The 16,528-nt window shown below is 37.6% G+C and overlaps 1 protein-coding gene across 1 annotated transcript in view; it reads right to left on the reverse strand.

Annotated features, from left to right (window-relative positions):
* Positions 1-7,247: 7,247 nt before the first annotated feature.
* The window catches only part of LOC146002421 (uncharacterized), a 39,702-nt gene continuing 30,421 nt past the window's right edge, over positions 7,248-16,528 (reverse strand). The window contains exons 8-9 of the mRNA XM_083140244.1: positions 15,571-15,694; positions 7,248-10,320 (exon numbers count right to left, since the gene is read on the reverse strand). Of these exons, the coding sequence (XP_082996370.1) occupies positions 9,538-10,320; positions 15,571-15,694 (907 nt within the window). The 3' untranslated portion in view covers positions 7,248-9,537. The remainder of the gene's footprint in view (positions 10,321-15,570; positions 15,695-16,528) is intronic.

The raw sequence follows: 16,528 nt of genomic DNA on the forward strand, positions 1-16,528 counted from the left end.
GGCAGACAGACGACAGCACCCTTAAGGATCATATCCAAACCTGCAGGAAGAATGCATCTTACCTCAATCTCCAATACGATGATAAAAACTTCTGGTGTGTTGCTTTTAAAAAATGTGTCCGAGATAAAGAGAGGCGTGCCCAGGATTTTTGGAAGGGAGAGGGGTTACGCATACTATTGTTAGTGGTCAGTCCTGATTTTGCCATTTTTTCCCTTTCTTTGACGTTCCTTTTTTTTTAAGAATACTGGGTCAAATGGGGTTATTACCTCATCAAACCTCCGTTGGGCACGTCACTAGAGATAAACGAGTAAGCATTTCATCATATTGGGAGACGAAACATTACATGTGTTGGTAACGGAAGGGTTTTCACTGTGCATTAATTGTTTCGTGATCCACCTGTATTCGAGAAGACTTCCTTTGTTTCGTGCCGATATATGACAAGACAGCGGAAGCTGTGACAGGCATTTTTGAACACTTATGAGTGCTAAGGCCTGAATCTGAACAATTTGTTGGGTTTCGGCTTTTATAAGAGCTGAAAAAATGAGAGGACAAGACACGTTAGTGGTGTACAGGCTCGAATCAGAGAGAAATATTCGAGAGCTGTCTGCGTCCAGTTCGCAGCCCACAATTTGAATCTCGCGTTGTCGAGTGGATTGTCCATCCCGTGCATCTGTAACAGCTTCGTAAAAACACTCAAAGACACCATAGATCATTTTATGCCTGATGAGAAGAAATGGACAAACCCACATACTGAGATGGTTCCGGCACAGAGGAGTCAAGTGGTAAAAAATGTTCCGATTTCACGTTCTGATTAAAATGATAGCCTTACAGTGGCAACGATTTAAGGGATAGTTGCTCCCCATTTTTAATTTTTTTGCCTGAACATTATAACCTCTTAATGTTAAGCCTTGGCTACCAAGAGAAAGTAAACTTTCCTTGCAACGCCCTCCGCACCCCCCCCCCCCTTTTCCGTTTTGGAACCCAATTGCCACCTCTGGTCTTAAACACACAATTGTGAGGTTCTTACAATACCCCTTAAAAAAATGGTGTTGAGCCCCCCCCCCCCCCGAAAGGAATTCCTGGATACGTGCCTGAGCAAGTCTATACATAATTGGACTATGATTATGCCATAGTTGATATACTTGCTGTCAAATATAAAATTTGATTTGATTTTAAGTCCACTTTATGCACAATAAGGCTAATCGGGACTGGACCTACAATTTAAAGTGGGATCCAAACCACTTGTGGCTCCACTGGGAATTGAAGCTGGGACTCAGGCCCGTAGCCAGGAATTCTTAGTAGGGGGGGCAAAGTCAATCCCAGAGGGGGCAAATTTTTAATATATTGTGTCCCATTGGCAGATATAACAAAATCTATAAGTAACGGGAAAGGGATGATATCTTGAAACTCTGACGAACAAATGAAGTTCGAGCAACGTCAAATAACAGTATTTCGATAATGACCTTTCCGGGCTGCCAAAGAATACAAAGATAAAATCTAGTCGGGACTGTAGCTACTTGATATTTACAGGTCGATAATGTTAATAGACGATTAATATGTATCAACAGCTTTGAGCCTCTCTGCAGAGCTGATTAAGGGAGCCCTTTATAAATCGTGCTTCATAATGTTTCCCTCTAGTTTCCAGTATGCAAGAATTTTACGCACAAAGGAATCTAATGAGAATCCAACTACATATTTTGTCGTGAAACACTATCACATTTTCATCATGTTTGATAATTATTTGACCAACTAAGCTGTCCTACATCTTCACCAGCCGACCTCTATGGTGGGATGGTTAAACAACACACTACGAAGCCAAGGGTCCCAGTTTCGAGCCTGGGCATGAGTGTTCTTTGTGAGCAGAGGCGCAACCACTGGCGTACGCTACAGTCCCCTCCGAAATTTTGAAAAATCGACATTTTCAAGTAAAAGCACCATAAACTCTGGAAAAATCAGAGTGGTAAATTCAAGCCCTACAAAATTATCCCCAGTTGACATTTTTGAGAGTGGAAAGTTGTAAATATACGATATATCTTATTGTGTATGCAGCCCACTAGAAACCAGTCAGGGATGCCAAATTGTGAAAAAACATTGTGTTCTTATAAGTTTCAAAAATCTCAAATTCTTCCTTCCATGTATTGATATTAATATGCAACATACTCGCTATTTTAAAAATATTATTTATTGATTTTAATACAAAAATATATATAACACGACAAATTATTAGGTGCTCTATATTCCCACTTATCCCTATAAGTTTGCGCCACTGAAAGCATCCACCTATACAATTACAGCCCCTCCAGAAAAAAAGATCCTGCGTTCGCCAGTGGGCGGAAGCACGAATTTTTGTCTGGAGGGGGGCCAGTACCAGGACAAACGTGCAAATAATAATAATTGTAATATAGTGGTGGTAGTAATAATAATAGCATCAAAGACGTTATTAAAAATCACGCAAGAAGGGGTTACAAGTCTGTGCTAAAACATTTGTGATGGAACAAATGATTTGAAAATATTTTTCCAACACGTTCAATTTCACATTAGCTATTAGCTAATACTGGAAAACAAACACACAACTGTATTTTTGAAAGACACAAAATGCATGATGAACATAATTCTATTTGTACATATGACATGTATTACTTTCATGTACAACATATATTTTATTTATGCAACATGGAATAACGTAAAATAAGAAAATACATAAGTATGCAACATGTTAACGCTAATTTGTGTATGCATTCAAAGTTTCTGTAATATATATATATATATATTAATGAGAATACATTAAATACATTACATAATCAATTCTTCCGCCTCATAAAAAATCAACAGTAAAAATAATACAAATTTTGTCTCCTTTTCCCCAAAATAATTATTCGTGCATTTGAGAGAAACCTTTTTAGCAGCAACAGTCTGAAGTAGCTACATATTTGGTCTTACTTCTCTCTCGGGTAATTTAGAATGCATTACAGAAAACAATCATATTCGGATCGATGCAAGCAAGAACATTTTTAGATTCAAATTTTTCAAACTGAAAACTTAATAGGGTGTAAAAAATTTCACAGGGTGGCATGGAATTTTCTTTAACACATATTTTATTTCATTTAGACCGTTCTGCCCCATAGCTATGGCTCTCAACTTGGACTATAATAACAGCAGACATTGTGAGCGAGCGAAGCGAGCAAGAAAATTTGAAATCAATGGGGGCAATTTCCTGTGTCCCCCTCCTGCAAGTTCCCTTGGCCGTCTGGAAGAAAAAGCTAATTCCATCTTGAGTATCCATTTGTCCTACTATTCTTAGATTCTGCTAGTCTTGTGTTTTACTTAAGCGTTTGCTCCCCCTAGAAAAGACTTCCGCTCAAGGTTGAGGGGACAATGCTCCCTGCTCCCCTGTGGTTGCGGCACTGTTTGTGAGTTCCTCTTCATCAATTTCACGTCATTCCTCATGTTCGCGATTAGCTAGAAGTGGCAGAAAAGCAAAGCTAAGTAACAAAAATTAAATATCCATTCCCCATCTCTACTGCATGAATCACTATTACCAAATGGTAGACTTGGTAAACAAAAAATTAAGTAGTTCAAACTTCATAGCAACACATCCAAGAAAAACATCCAAACACATTAGGCACCTTTAATACAAGACTTCTCAAAATGTCATAACTGTTCTAGATACTGAAAATTATGAAATAATTTCCCAAAGTCTGAATCCTAGTACGACATTATTTGGAATCCCACCCACCTCATTAAAACACAAAATGAATAAGTGTCTTTGGTATGTTGCTAGAGTAATACAGGATATAATTGTAAAGATTTGTGAGAATATCAGGTGTTCTGTATATTTCACAGGGGGGGGGGGGGGCAAAGCAGGCTCTCAGGGGGGGCAACTGCCCCCCTGCCCCCCTCTAGCTACGGGCCTGCTGGGACTCCTTGATTACAAGGCGACGACGATACCACTGCACCATCAGGAGGCCCATAAAATTAGATTTAAATTAGACGTCAACCACTGAGTGCATATTAATATTAATTAAGGGTGCACATTAATTTACATATAAACTAGGGATGGACAGATATTAAATTTTGACCAATACTGAAAAAGTACCGATATAAAATTAACCGATATTCTTCTGATCCGATATAAAATTAGAAATGGTCCTGGAAGAACCTGAAAGGTTCATTGACCTCCTTAAAAAATGTGTGTTTCAAAGTGACTGCAGTGCAAGACAAATTGCATATTTAGACATTTACTTTTTAAAAAAGTAGGGCATGGAAATTATCCATAAAAATTACAACAGAATGGCAGAATTTTTGCACTAAACTATCAGCTATTTATCGATATATCAGATCGGTAATTTTACCGATATGCCTATATCGGCCGATACCGATAGAGTACTGATTAATCGGCCCTATCCCTAATATAAACTTTAAAGATCAGAAATGTATTTATGAGTGATATTGTTGGGATCAGGGCATCCACTTGTAAGAAATAAAATTACTGGGCTATGGTCTGACAAAGGTTGAGAATTTTGCAACAAGCAGTCAAAATACATCACTAGTTGCTCTGTAACCAGGTTTAGAACCCATTTAACCAATTTATACATTAACTGTTTTTTTTTTTTCCAAAAAAAGTCTGCTATTTTTCGAAAACTTCCAACTCTACGCATAACACAAGACTTACAAACAGCTGTGTAAGATGGCTTCATGCACGTAACCTTGGATTATCTCCTCAAAACATCTGCGAGAACATGCTGCATATTCCAGCTGTGCTACCAAAATGTCTGGTCTCCATACCGATGTTCTGGACTCTTGAACCATCAGGTATGTGTCAGTAGCGAAGCGTAGTCTTACGAAGGAGGCAAGCAATGTTTCAGTACAACAAAACATGTAGTACAACTACATGCCAAGGGGAAAGATTCAAGGTTTATAGCCTCATTTACCCAGTCGCTGGATTTGTCAAAATATCGTAATAAAGTGACTGTACTAAAAATAAACCATATGATCCGCAAACGTCACATTTACTTTTTTAAAAAAATCCAGGTAACGTTATTCATATGATATTAAACGTTTTGCATATGCGAACTTTCCGCATACGACTAAAGGGAGACGGAATTTCTTACTTACTTATTAGTACCTTTATTTGTTCATTATTATTTAATATGGTCAAACGGTGACCAAACCGATTTAGATAAAAAAAAATGGGAATCATTTGTTAATTTTACGCTGCATGATGTAATTTAGTATTTTGGGGCACCCTAAAAACTGCATTGGAGTAACTTAAACACTAAATAAAAAGTTAAACACAAACAATAAAAAATTCATTTCAAAGCAAAGAAACACATGCATAGACGATGTACTCACCACAATAAATTTCAAACTCTTGGTGTTGGTCGACCCCCTTCCACGATTTTCATTTTAACACTTATCTCTCTCGAGCTAAACGAAGCAATTTTCAATTGCTCAATAATACACCCGCACTTCACATCAACCGTTCCTAAATACGCGTTCATTCCGATAAATTCACAGCACAAAACACGAAGCAACAAACACTCACACTATCCCACGCGCTTTCCAAGGTCCATCCAATCTTCCCTCCCTCCCTGAGAAAACTCTTCACGGGGGTGCAGAAATTCCACTGCCCCAACTCCCAATGTCAACTTTTTTTACGCGTTTTACATTTCGCGAAATCTAAAATAATTTGTAATATAATATGATATATATGGAATTTAGAACAGTGATAATAACGATGGTAGCGGCCCCGGCGCCCACCCAGCGTCGAATAACATGGGTACCTGGGGGAAACCCTGGGGGGTAAAGGCGGTCAGGGGCGTGATGCAGATCACATCACCCCCACTCACGACCGGATCAAGAAAGTGTGGGGCGTTACCCCCACACACCCTATACGCCTTCATGGCGTGGTGCTAAGCACAGGGGAGCACTTTACCTTTTTTTTTTAATAACTTCTTTTAGTTATTTTATGACTAACAATTATTATTATATTTGCGATCTTGTTTACGTGTTCATGAAGACAAATATTCGTTACTAGTTTTTGCTGGCAACGTACCCATAGATGAATCCTTCTGCTTTCGGTTGAACTCGGCTATTTTCGGGAATCACGCAAGCTCGGAAAGCACAGCTTTTTGTAGAAGCTTTGTGGACGGGTTCCACCAGAATTTCACGCTTAGCCATGCGACTCCTTCGGAGGCCTTATTTTCCCGCAGAACGGCTGCAAGCATTGAGGCTGGTGCTTGCTACAGAGCTGCTGGGGGAGTTTGCGGCCGCATTTTTTCGCGAAATCGAGTGCGATGGAAACTAAATACGGTTAGAACATTAAGTACATTAAATGATGTTCGAATTATGCAAGCAGTGCTTGCATTGCTTGTACTATATCTTCGCCTCTGGTATGTGTTCATATAAAGCATTCAACCATAATCAATGTAGTGTATAAAGGGTAGATGGCAGTGATTTAGTTGAATCAAAAAATAAATTAATATAGAGCTAAACTTGAGCAAAACTTTTCACTAAAGCACATCCTAGTTGGACTTACCACATAGATTTTTCATTAATCAAGCATTATGCAATGCTTTGAATTAGTAGAATTCATCTTAAGGAAAGTGAATGTCACAAATCAATTTCATGTTTTAAGAACGGTTCTTTTATTAGAAACAAAAAGTAACGTAAGTGAAATAACATGACGCCGAAACAAAAATAAAAAAAATGCTGAACTATTTGTTCTGACAAATAAAAAAAAAACAATAATATAATTAATAACTTTTCATTAAATCACATATTCAATATTTTGTACTGAATATTCGGCACACACAGGAGATGTACTACATAGAATTTTGTTGAACTGAGTTTTTGAAAAACTCAATTTCAGTGCTGTGTTAAATTTGGGGATTGGTGGAAGTGCAAGTATCATTAATGTGCTACCACATACCTTCAGATGGGGTAAGAACTTCCCAATAGTATTTTTTCTTTAAATAAGCACTTGAGAAAAAAATCTGGGGAAGTAAGGTCTGATGAACAATAGTTGCAGGTACACAACATGGAATAAATAAGCATAAACAAACACAATATATAATTTTTGTTCCTGCCCAGCCACACTTAATCATTACTATATTTTTACATGAATATCAAATTCTTTCTTGAATATAATCAAGATCTTACATCAATATTTCCTCATTACATTACTGAAACAGTAAATATCACATAACAAAAATAATTTAAGAAAAGAAACAAATGCAATTCCATAATATATTTATTATTCTTTGGATCAGCCATATCTGACTTTTAAATATATGATATGTTACATAAGCATGCTACACAGTAGCATTAATGAGATAAAAACTTTGGCATCATGTAACCAAATATTCATTACATTATATGTAGACAATCTTGAGAGCTTATTATGCAAAATAGTGTACAGTACCATGCAGGAATATGAACTTAAACATGAAAATGATACAAATGTCATATAATTAATAATTTGCAAAAAAATTAAATTTCAGTTTAAAAAAAGTAATTATTTGAAAGAATAGTGTCCATCACGAAAGAGTAGGATTTCATTTCCAAATTTCTCAGCTTAAAATCATCACTATATTGTCACAACCACATGTGGATGGAATTTAAACGACATAACACTGTGTACTTATACACAAAGGCTGGGCAAATATGAATAATAATTTGTTTACAGTTTAACAATGCTTCATGGTGCATGGCAAATGCTATTAGGAGGTAGATGAGATAGATCATCCAAGATCATTTGATCCAATTCGTTTTTTGCCACTACATTCAGTAGTGAGAAACAAACAATGAAGAGGTGCATGTTAGTGTGGAACATTGCATTATAATCAAATTCCTGACAAAATAATACGTTAGTACGTTTAAGTTGTGCAGTGCAATGGTCAGGAATGGTGGAAATCCACCGCATCAGCCGAAGACTTGAATTAACAAGCTGGCACACTGACCATGTTGACACAATCATTCAGAATACATGAACAACTTTGAGTGTGTTGTCGGGATACTGAATACCAGTGAAGAAAAGAGGGTGCAAAAGACAGTGTCATTTCTCCAGAATATTGCCCAGTCAGATTTAGCTAATGGCACCATGACCACTATCAAGGAACTGAAATGGCTTCCCAAACACTCTCCATGCAGTCAGACTTTTTCCTCTTGATCCTCCCTAAAGGAATATATCGGTGGAAAAAGGTTTGACCGCATTGATGATGTGATACTAGCTGTTTCGGACTGGACACACACGCACCAAGGGGATTACATTGAAAAGTAACACCTTCAGTTTCGGTAAGTGGATCATAATTTTTATTCTACAAATTATAATTCATATTTGGCCAGACCTTGTACATTAATTAACTTTCCAATGTTACATTTCTAAATAACAATTAACTAATATAATGTAAGAATATATTTGTCCTTACGTTTTATTAGCAACACACTGGGTTTTTACCAGTTTTAGTACCAAAGAAAGATAACCGTTATTCAACTTAAAAGTACCAATTCATTTTAGTTTAAATACTGAAGACGTGCTAGACTTTAGTAGCCTTGGGTTAACTTATGTACATTTAACATAGTAACTCTATTTTGAGTTAATTTACAGTACACGGACAAATTCAATTATACACATTTTAGAGTCCTACAGTGAAACAAACCTTGGCTCTTTGCATTTCCCTTAACTAATGAAGTAGTTCAGTATTATTTCAAAAGATGGCATAAGCAGGCAAGATTGGTCACCAGGAAAACTACACTCTACTGGTTGATATCCCAAGAATTTTTTTCCATCTTTCCTCACCAAGGAAGTTTAATAAGTATTTATTCTGTCTCTAAAATACAGGAGCAAGATGCGAAGATAGACGAATCAGACGAGTCTCATACTGCAACTTAATATAATAAACGCAGTTCATGCAAAGACAGTGATACCTTATGTAGAACATTCAATTTATCACTCAGGAAAACTTACTTCTCACTGCACAGAATTTTCCAAGTACCATCCACATGTCTATTTTCAGCATTTTAGAACTGAAGAATCCATCAATCATGACATTATTACTTTCTATAACTATAAACAATCAATCAACAAAACACGAAATCCAGATTTTCTTGACTTCACACATGGCATAAATACTAATAATTAAAAAAAAAATGCTTGTTTCATGTTGTATTACACATATATCACAAAAATTCCAAACTCATATGGAATTAGAATAGCCTGTACTACAGAAATATAATGTGCTGACTTAGGTAAATATTGCCTGCATAAATTATTTCATTAAGTAAACAAATGTTATCACTTTAGATACTTCATTGCTTGTGCGTTATTGGAGAAAAAAAAACTAACTATAGCTAATCTCCTTTTCATAAATGCATATGCAACATACTTAAAACCATGCACATTTATAAACTTTCACTAAAAGCAAATCTACATTCATACATGTACATATACATAAAGAAAATTGGAATGGATTATTTCATCACTAGCTCAACATACATAAACACGTGCAATCTATGTACATGACTTGAAAACATGTCTCACAACATGGACGACGTAAGGAATGACACCGAAGCATCAGTTTCACTGACGACCGTGGACTCCATGACACTAATGTTGATTTCAGGATTGGCCGTTGTAGAGATAAATGCGTTTGATGTGTCATCGCCAGATTTACCTTCAATAATGTGCAACACAGTTGGCATCTCTACATCGCCAACAATAATTTCATTAGCAGACAAAACTGAATTATCATTATGCACACCCGGGTCTAGGAAATTATCAACACTCCCATCCTCTATGACCACAGTACAATCAACGGAAGACAGCTTGATATCACCACCGTGCACAAGATCAATTTGGTTAGACAAGTCTATAATTTCAACATTCTGCTCCTCGCTGACCACAACTGAATTGCAGTCGATATCCACCTCTTCGTACACTTCCATGCATTCTCCACCCTCTTTCTTAACCCTGGTAGTGCTATAAATCTTAACATCTAACATGTTCTTGTGGGCGGAGAGAACATGTCTTTGGACAACAACGTGATTGTAATTCCAATAGCTACACTCGCCGCACTTGTAAGCAGGGGCTCCTGAGGCATGCATGTTTAGCTTATGGTGGAGAAGACTTGCATGTTTCTTAAACTTGATGGGACAATGCGGGCACTTGTGCCACTGCGGTACTTCACGGCGGAACTGGACCTTTGCTGCTGAATAAACACTCAAAAGAAGCTGCATGTCTCGAACTAATGCATCTCTGATTTCAATTGTACCATCATGTAGTTTTACAGCTCCCTGGATTGCACCATTGTCAGATGATACCTAAATGACAATCGAAGCGATTTTAAGATGCTAAATCCATACACTCTAATGCCCTAGCCTAGAGGCATGCATATTTCAATTTTGACAGAAACACGAAAGTTGATATAACACAGTTTTTGAAAAGTGTGAGTGAATTTTCAAAGCATGTTTTGTCACGAAATGAAATGTGAAATAAACCCTTAAACACAAAATTTACAGTTTATTTACCAATGTGACACTTCCTGAAGTCTGAATCATCTTGTCAGTTATGTAAGTCACAGAAAATTGATTAATTCTGCTGTAAATATTTGAGAAGCAAAAATGGACTCCTTAACATAGGAATAAACTCAACCTCTTAATCTTTATCGCCCAGAGCCTTGCATGTCTGTATTCTCGTTGAGCTGTCACCTTTTCAAGCGTGCACTTTTCAAACTTATGATGAAGAACAAAAAAAATTGTAGCTCAAGAACTAATTTTGTTTTCTTTCTTAAAGGCAGGGCTTTTAGCGGAGGTAAAATTTATACATTGTGCCTCCCAATAATTAGTGTTAAAGCAAGAAGAAGAAAGTTAAATTAAAAAAAATAAAATAGTATGTGCAGTGGTACATTACTACAACCGTGCACAGTTTTGTTGAAATCAGACTGATACTTCTTGAGTAAAAAATAATAAGATTACATAAAGTGGCAGTGTTACCAGCTTCAGGACAATGTCTGGAATTTTGCTTCTAGGGAGGCCCTATGGATGCTGGATGGACCACACTTGCAGGGAAGCATGACAAAAGACCACTCTATGAGAATATGAAATGCATGTGCCGCGACTTTGAAAAAAAAAAGGAAATTACAGTGTTTTCGGAAATTTTGCGCAATTACACAAAATTCCAAATTTTGAGGCTTTGCCCCTGTTTCTCCCCCTGGACCTTAATTGTCGGATGTCACTTACATTGTTGCATTTCTTACATTTAGAATTTAAATTGTTCAACAAGATGTAGCGGTTGCGATGTTATAGCCTTTTATCTTCAATTTATCCCATAGTAACAAAAGTGAAACAAAGGGCTTTTTCAAACGACTGACACTTGTTAATAATAGTAACAATGGCTATATTGTTTTGTAATTTGAGTATATTATACCTTTGGATGTATGCTAATGAACAAAAAAGACATAACTGAAATATAGTGCACAATTTTCAAGAAATAGTGAGTTCATTGCTGCACAAATTTCGACAATCAAGCCTTTGCCCCTGCGTTACCTAATCTAAACTTACACATTTTCTATCTTTCTTATTGGCTAATCGTGTGATGACTGATGAAACTGATCAAGGGACCCTCACAAAGAACACCCATTGCCAGACTGATATATGAAACCGGGACCCCTGGCATCCTAGCGCACTGTATAGTACTAGTCTTGGAAGCAACGCCAGTTCGGTATCTTTGACAACCCCCCAGGACTGGACTGTGGACATGTATCTGGTTTTGCGCCACCACCTGTTTTTCGGAAAAGCACTGTTGTCACTTTTGCCTGCAGTGTTTAGACATCCAGTTATTCACTGGGACGTTATACTCCCAAGGTGCTTATATTATATAAAAAAGTAGCACAATACAATAACACAACCTAGCAAAGGTAACTCAACCGCAACCTCACGTTCAGAAATCTCTAAAGAAACTGAATTGGCACGTGGACTTGACAAGTTCTGTCATTTCTTGGACGGATGCTATTGGTGGGAAAGGTTTCAGGGGACGATTTACTGGACTTCACGTGGACCTGAGATGTGGTTGTTAGAGGAAAAACTGATCATTCGGAACTTTCTTTGAAGAAAAGTGGTCAACAACCACTATAACTACTTTGCCTCAATTTTATGTTCCTGGACTATATGTTTTCCTGCATTACACATGCAATCGTCACGGTCCAAATTGAGAATAATGTACAAAGGTTTCCTGGATCTTTACATTTTTCCAAATTTTAAGTTTTAAATTCCCCGAAAAAATCGAGGTTCCACACTTTCTGAATATGCTTTGAATAAACACATCTCTTTGATGACAGAGAATAGAATATGATAAGCCCACGGTGGCTCAGTTGGTAACGCATCTGACTACCATGCTCAAGGTCCCGGGTTCGATCCCCGGCCGGTTCAATTCCGGGAACTTTTCTAATGTTGGAACCGGCCCCGACGCCCACCCAGCGTCGAATAACATGGGTACCTGGGGAAAACCCTTGGGGGTAAAGGCAGTCAGGGGCGTGATGCTGATTACATCACCCCCACTCATGACCGGATCAAGAAAGTGTGGGGCGTTATCCCCACACCCCTATACGCCTTCATGGCATTGTGCTAAGCACAGGGGAGCACTTTACTTTTTTTTCTTTGATGACAGAGTATATAATATAATATGTAACTGTAACTAAAGAAAGAAAAAACTTTAAATGCACGAAAATGTACAATCTGGGGAAATTCTACAATAATATTATCTACTGGTACCATTAGGACCAAATGTACAGGGTGTTGCAAAAGTAGGTTGACAGCCTTTCTTTTGTATTTTACAGGCTGGAAATTTGTAATGGCGGTAAACCTGACAGTCCAGGACAGAAAGTGGATTCTGAACAATGTGCCAGAACTGGAGAGAAACCTTCCACACTATAACACAATATAAATACAACTGTCAACCTACATTTGCACCACACTGTATAATGAGGAAAAATGTGAAATTCATGAACTTAAAATGGAGTTTCCACTGTACACACCAGCTGCATGGTATAAAACATTGAAAACACAGTTACAGAAGTCGGTAATTGAATGGGCAAGTACAATAGAAGACAAAGGAATGAGCATGAACGTGGATAAGAGTAAAGTGAAGAAACAAACAAAAGAAAGAGAAAATGTCCCCCTAAATATACAATGGAAAGAGGAGCAGCTGGAACAAGTAAACAGATACACATACCTAGGAACAGTCATAACGTCAGATGGAAGAATGGATGAAGAAGCGAATAATAGGGTGCAAAAGCCAAACCAAGTGTACTATTAACTCAACAATACATTAATTGGTAAACAGGAAATAAGTGAACAAACGAAGAAGATGATTTACAAGACAATCAACATTCCCACATTGCTGTATGGAACAGAGAGCTTGACATTATTACCAAAACAGAATAGCAGATTTCAAGCAGCAGAGATGAGATACCTGCAAAAACTAGTAGGAAAGACTAGAAGAGATAGGATTAGAAATACCACCATTAGAGACCAGTTACAGCAAAAACCACTTTTGGAAACAATAGAGAGAAAGGCGCTACAATGGTTTGGACACGTTACAAGAATGGAGGAGGATCGCAAGCCTAGACAGGTGCTGGAGGACAGACCAGAAGGCAAGAGGGGAAGAGGACGACCAAGAGTTCAATGGGAAGAGTATGTGGAAAAGATAGGAAAGAAGAAAGGGAACACAATGCCAGAAATTCGAAAAGTGTACAGGAAGTGGATGATGGAACCCAGTGCTTAAGGCGAGGAGGGACAATTTCCCCTTGGTCTTTCTCGCTGGGGCAGCTACTGATCACTGTTGCCAACTTCGCTCTTTTGGAGCCAAATCTGGCTCTTTCGTGCACTCGTTTGACTGTGAACTGTGGCACCCGCCCTCTGCCCCACCATGATGCCACCACTGGCTCCGGCCCAAAAATACCAACTTTTGCCATGAGTGTACATTTTGCACGTGACGTGATATTCGTATAGCTATAGGCTGCGTCACCCACCTTTTGTTTCCTCCCCATGTATTTTTATATATAGCGATGTGGCTAAGATGAAGATGACAATTTTGTTATCCGGGAACCCTTTATTTTCGATTTTATATTAACATCATTGGATTATTGAGATGTATGATGCCGCCAAATCTAGGCGGTGATAACTAAGAAAGAATAAATTGCCATCACTTTAAAGCTAACGGTAATAGCAGCACCCCCACCCCTCTGACAACTAAAATTACCCTAGTAGGCACTTTATGCAGCCTTCGTTAATCTAGCTCCTTGAAAGTCCTCTTTAGCTATATGAATGGTGAAATTTAGCTCTATTATGCACATCAGGTTTGGCAACACTGCCAGGATGGCCGTAGGAGGCAAGAAGAAATGCACTAGGCTTATGGGACCATTATTTTATTAGTTCTCTCGGGAATATCAAACATCCGATGACGTAGAAAAGTACATGGACGGAAAAAGGACACGTAGAACTATGTCATAGCAGTAGGAAAAGTCGAAACTCCCATTTCATGAGCCGTAACTTGAAGTTGTAGTTGATGTCCCATAAGGAATACATGGGATTCGGTAAATACTAATTCATCATATTTTTCAAAAATCGTATAAGGCTTAATAATCAACTTAGGAAACCGCTTCCACTTGCCACATGGGGAGAAATTCATACTCTTCATTTCTGGCGGAGATCTTTTTAGTAGCATTGCTCATTCCGACGATATTGGAATAAATGCATGCCTGGTGCGTAATTGTCTCTCTTCGCCTTAATGGCAGAATGGGATGGAAAAGAAGAAGAAAACACAATTTATAGAATAATAGAGGTTTTTTTGGGAGGGAAGAAGGGGGGGATTGAAACAGGGAGAAAGTATTGTTCCACCTGAAGAAAATAACCAAGCTTGAACACAAAGTGGCAATTTTCACAAGAATTTACATTAAATTAATTAATCTTGTAATACTGTGCAGTCCCAAAATTATGTTTTCAATAACCGAAAAAAAAATTATCTGTACAACTGCAGGTTGTTGCTTTTGATCGATTGCTTTGGTTCATTTTACTTTGCTCTCCCACCACTTTTGGTTAAGTGATTTTTTGATTTTGATTTGCTTTATTTTACTTCGCTCTTTGTGCTACTTTTGGCTAATTTGAGAAGATGGAAACAAGTGATGATATGATAAAATTGATAAATGGGCACTCACAAACATCCACACCCAGGTTGGGATTCGAACCCTGAACCCCTTGCATCGTAGCGCAATGTGCTAACTAACCACTTCGCCACTTTTGGTTAATTGAGATGAGGATAAGTGAATTGATGAAATTGATGAAGGGACACTCAGTAGAACACCCATGGCCAGGACTCCTGGCATCATAGCATACACATTGACATGGATGTTGTTTTCAAAATTATCTGCATGCTTTGGAACAATTACATCTAAAGAAGTGTAGGTACGATACTGACACTTTTACCTCATCTCAAATATGTGATTTTATCTTTGCATCATGCAAATTATTTAACAAAGTTTGCAAATTATTTAACGAAGTTAAGACTATACTAACCTCAGGTGATCTTTCCTCTGCAAGCATCTGGGGATTCCTTTTAAAGAAAGCCTGCAATCCCTCAATAATTCTCTCGTTATCTTCCACAGGACCAACTAATTGAAACGACATATCCTGGTGCATGCTGGAAAGATATCAACATTACAATAGCAAATTCTCATACCCAAAGGGTTATCAATGTCATTCACTAAACTAGGAATGTATAGTGTATTTTTTGGATAATTTGAACAGAAGTTTATTCCTTGAAATTCCTCTTCCATCTAATGTTTAAAAAAAAAATGTTTTGCAGAGAACTTTCTATTTGTTATGGTTAGTGTTGGGCAATATATCGTCCAGATGATATATCGCGATATTGAAAAAATATCGTTCAGGCAATATCAACTAGACTATATATCGTGACGATATTTTGGTGATATATATATCATGTGAGCGATATATTGTCACGATATTTTGGTGATATATATCGTGTCGGCTATATATTGTCATGAAATTTTTGCAATATATATCGTGTTGGCAATATATTGTCATGATATTTGGAGATATATATCGTGGAGACAATATCGCCAATATCACGATACAAAAAATATTGTATTGTATCGTCTGTGACGATATTTTCTTAATTATATATCGTGATATCAAATTTCCGATATCGACCATTCCTAGTTAAGATCCATTGTTAGTTTCCTTGATTGATTGCATTTAGTGACTCTTCTGATCAGGGTTTGCTCAATGTTCTTCTTCTTTGGGGCCTTTTCTTTCCCATTCCTCTTGCTCTTGCCTCTCATATTCCCATCAGCATTCCTCCATCCTTCATTCTAGTTAGATGGTCAAACCAACTCAGTGACATTTTGTTCCATTGGTTTGGAATTTAGTGTTATCCTAATTGATTCTTTTTTATTTCTGTAACATTTGTACACAGCAGCTTTGAATTACAGTAAAACCTCATTAATCCGGACCC

This window comes from Lepisma saccharinum, chromosome 18, assembly GCF_977018435.1.
Source record: "Lepisma saccharinum chromosome 18, izLepSacc3.1, whole genome shotgun sequence".
Taxonomy (NCBI): Eukaryota; Metazoa; Arthropoda; class Insecta; order Zygentoma; family Lepismatidae; genus Lepisma; species Lepisma saccharinum.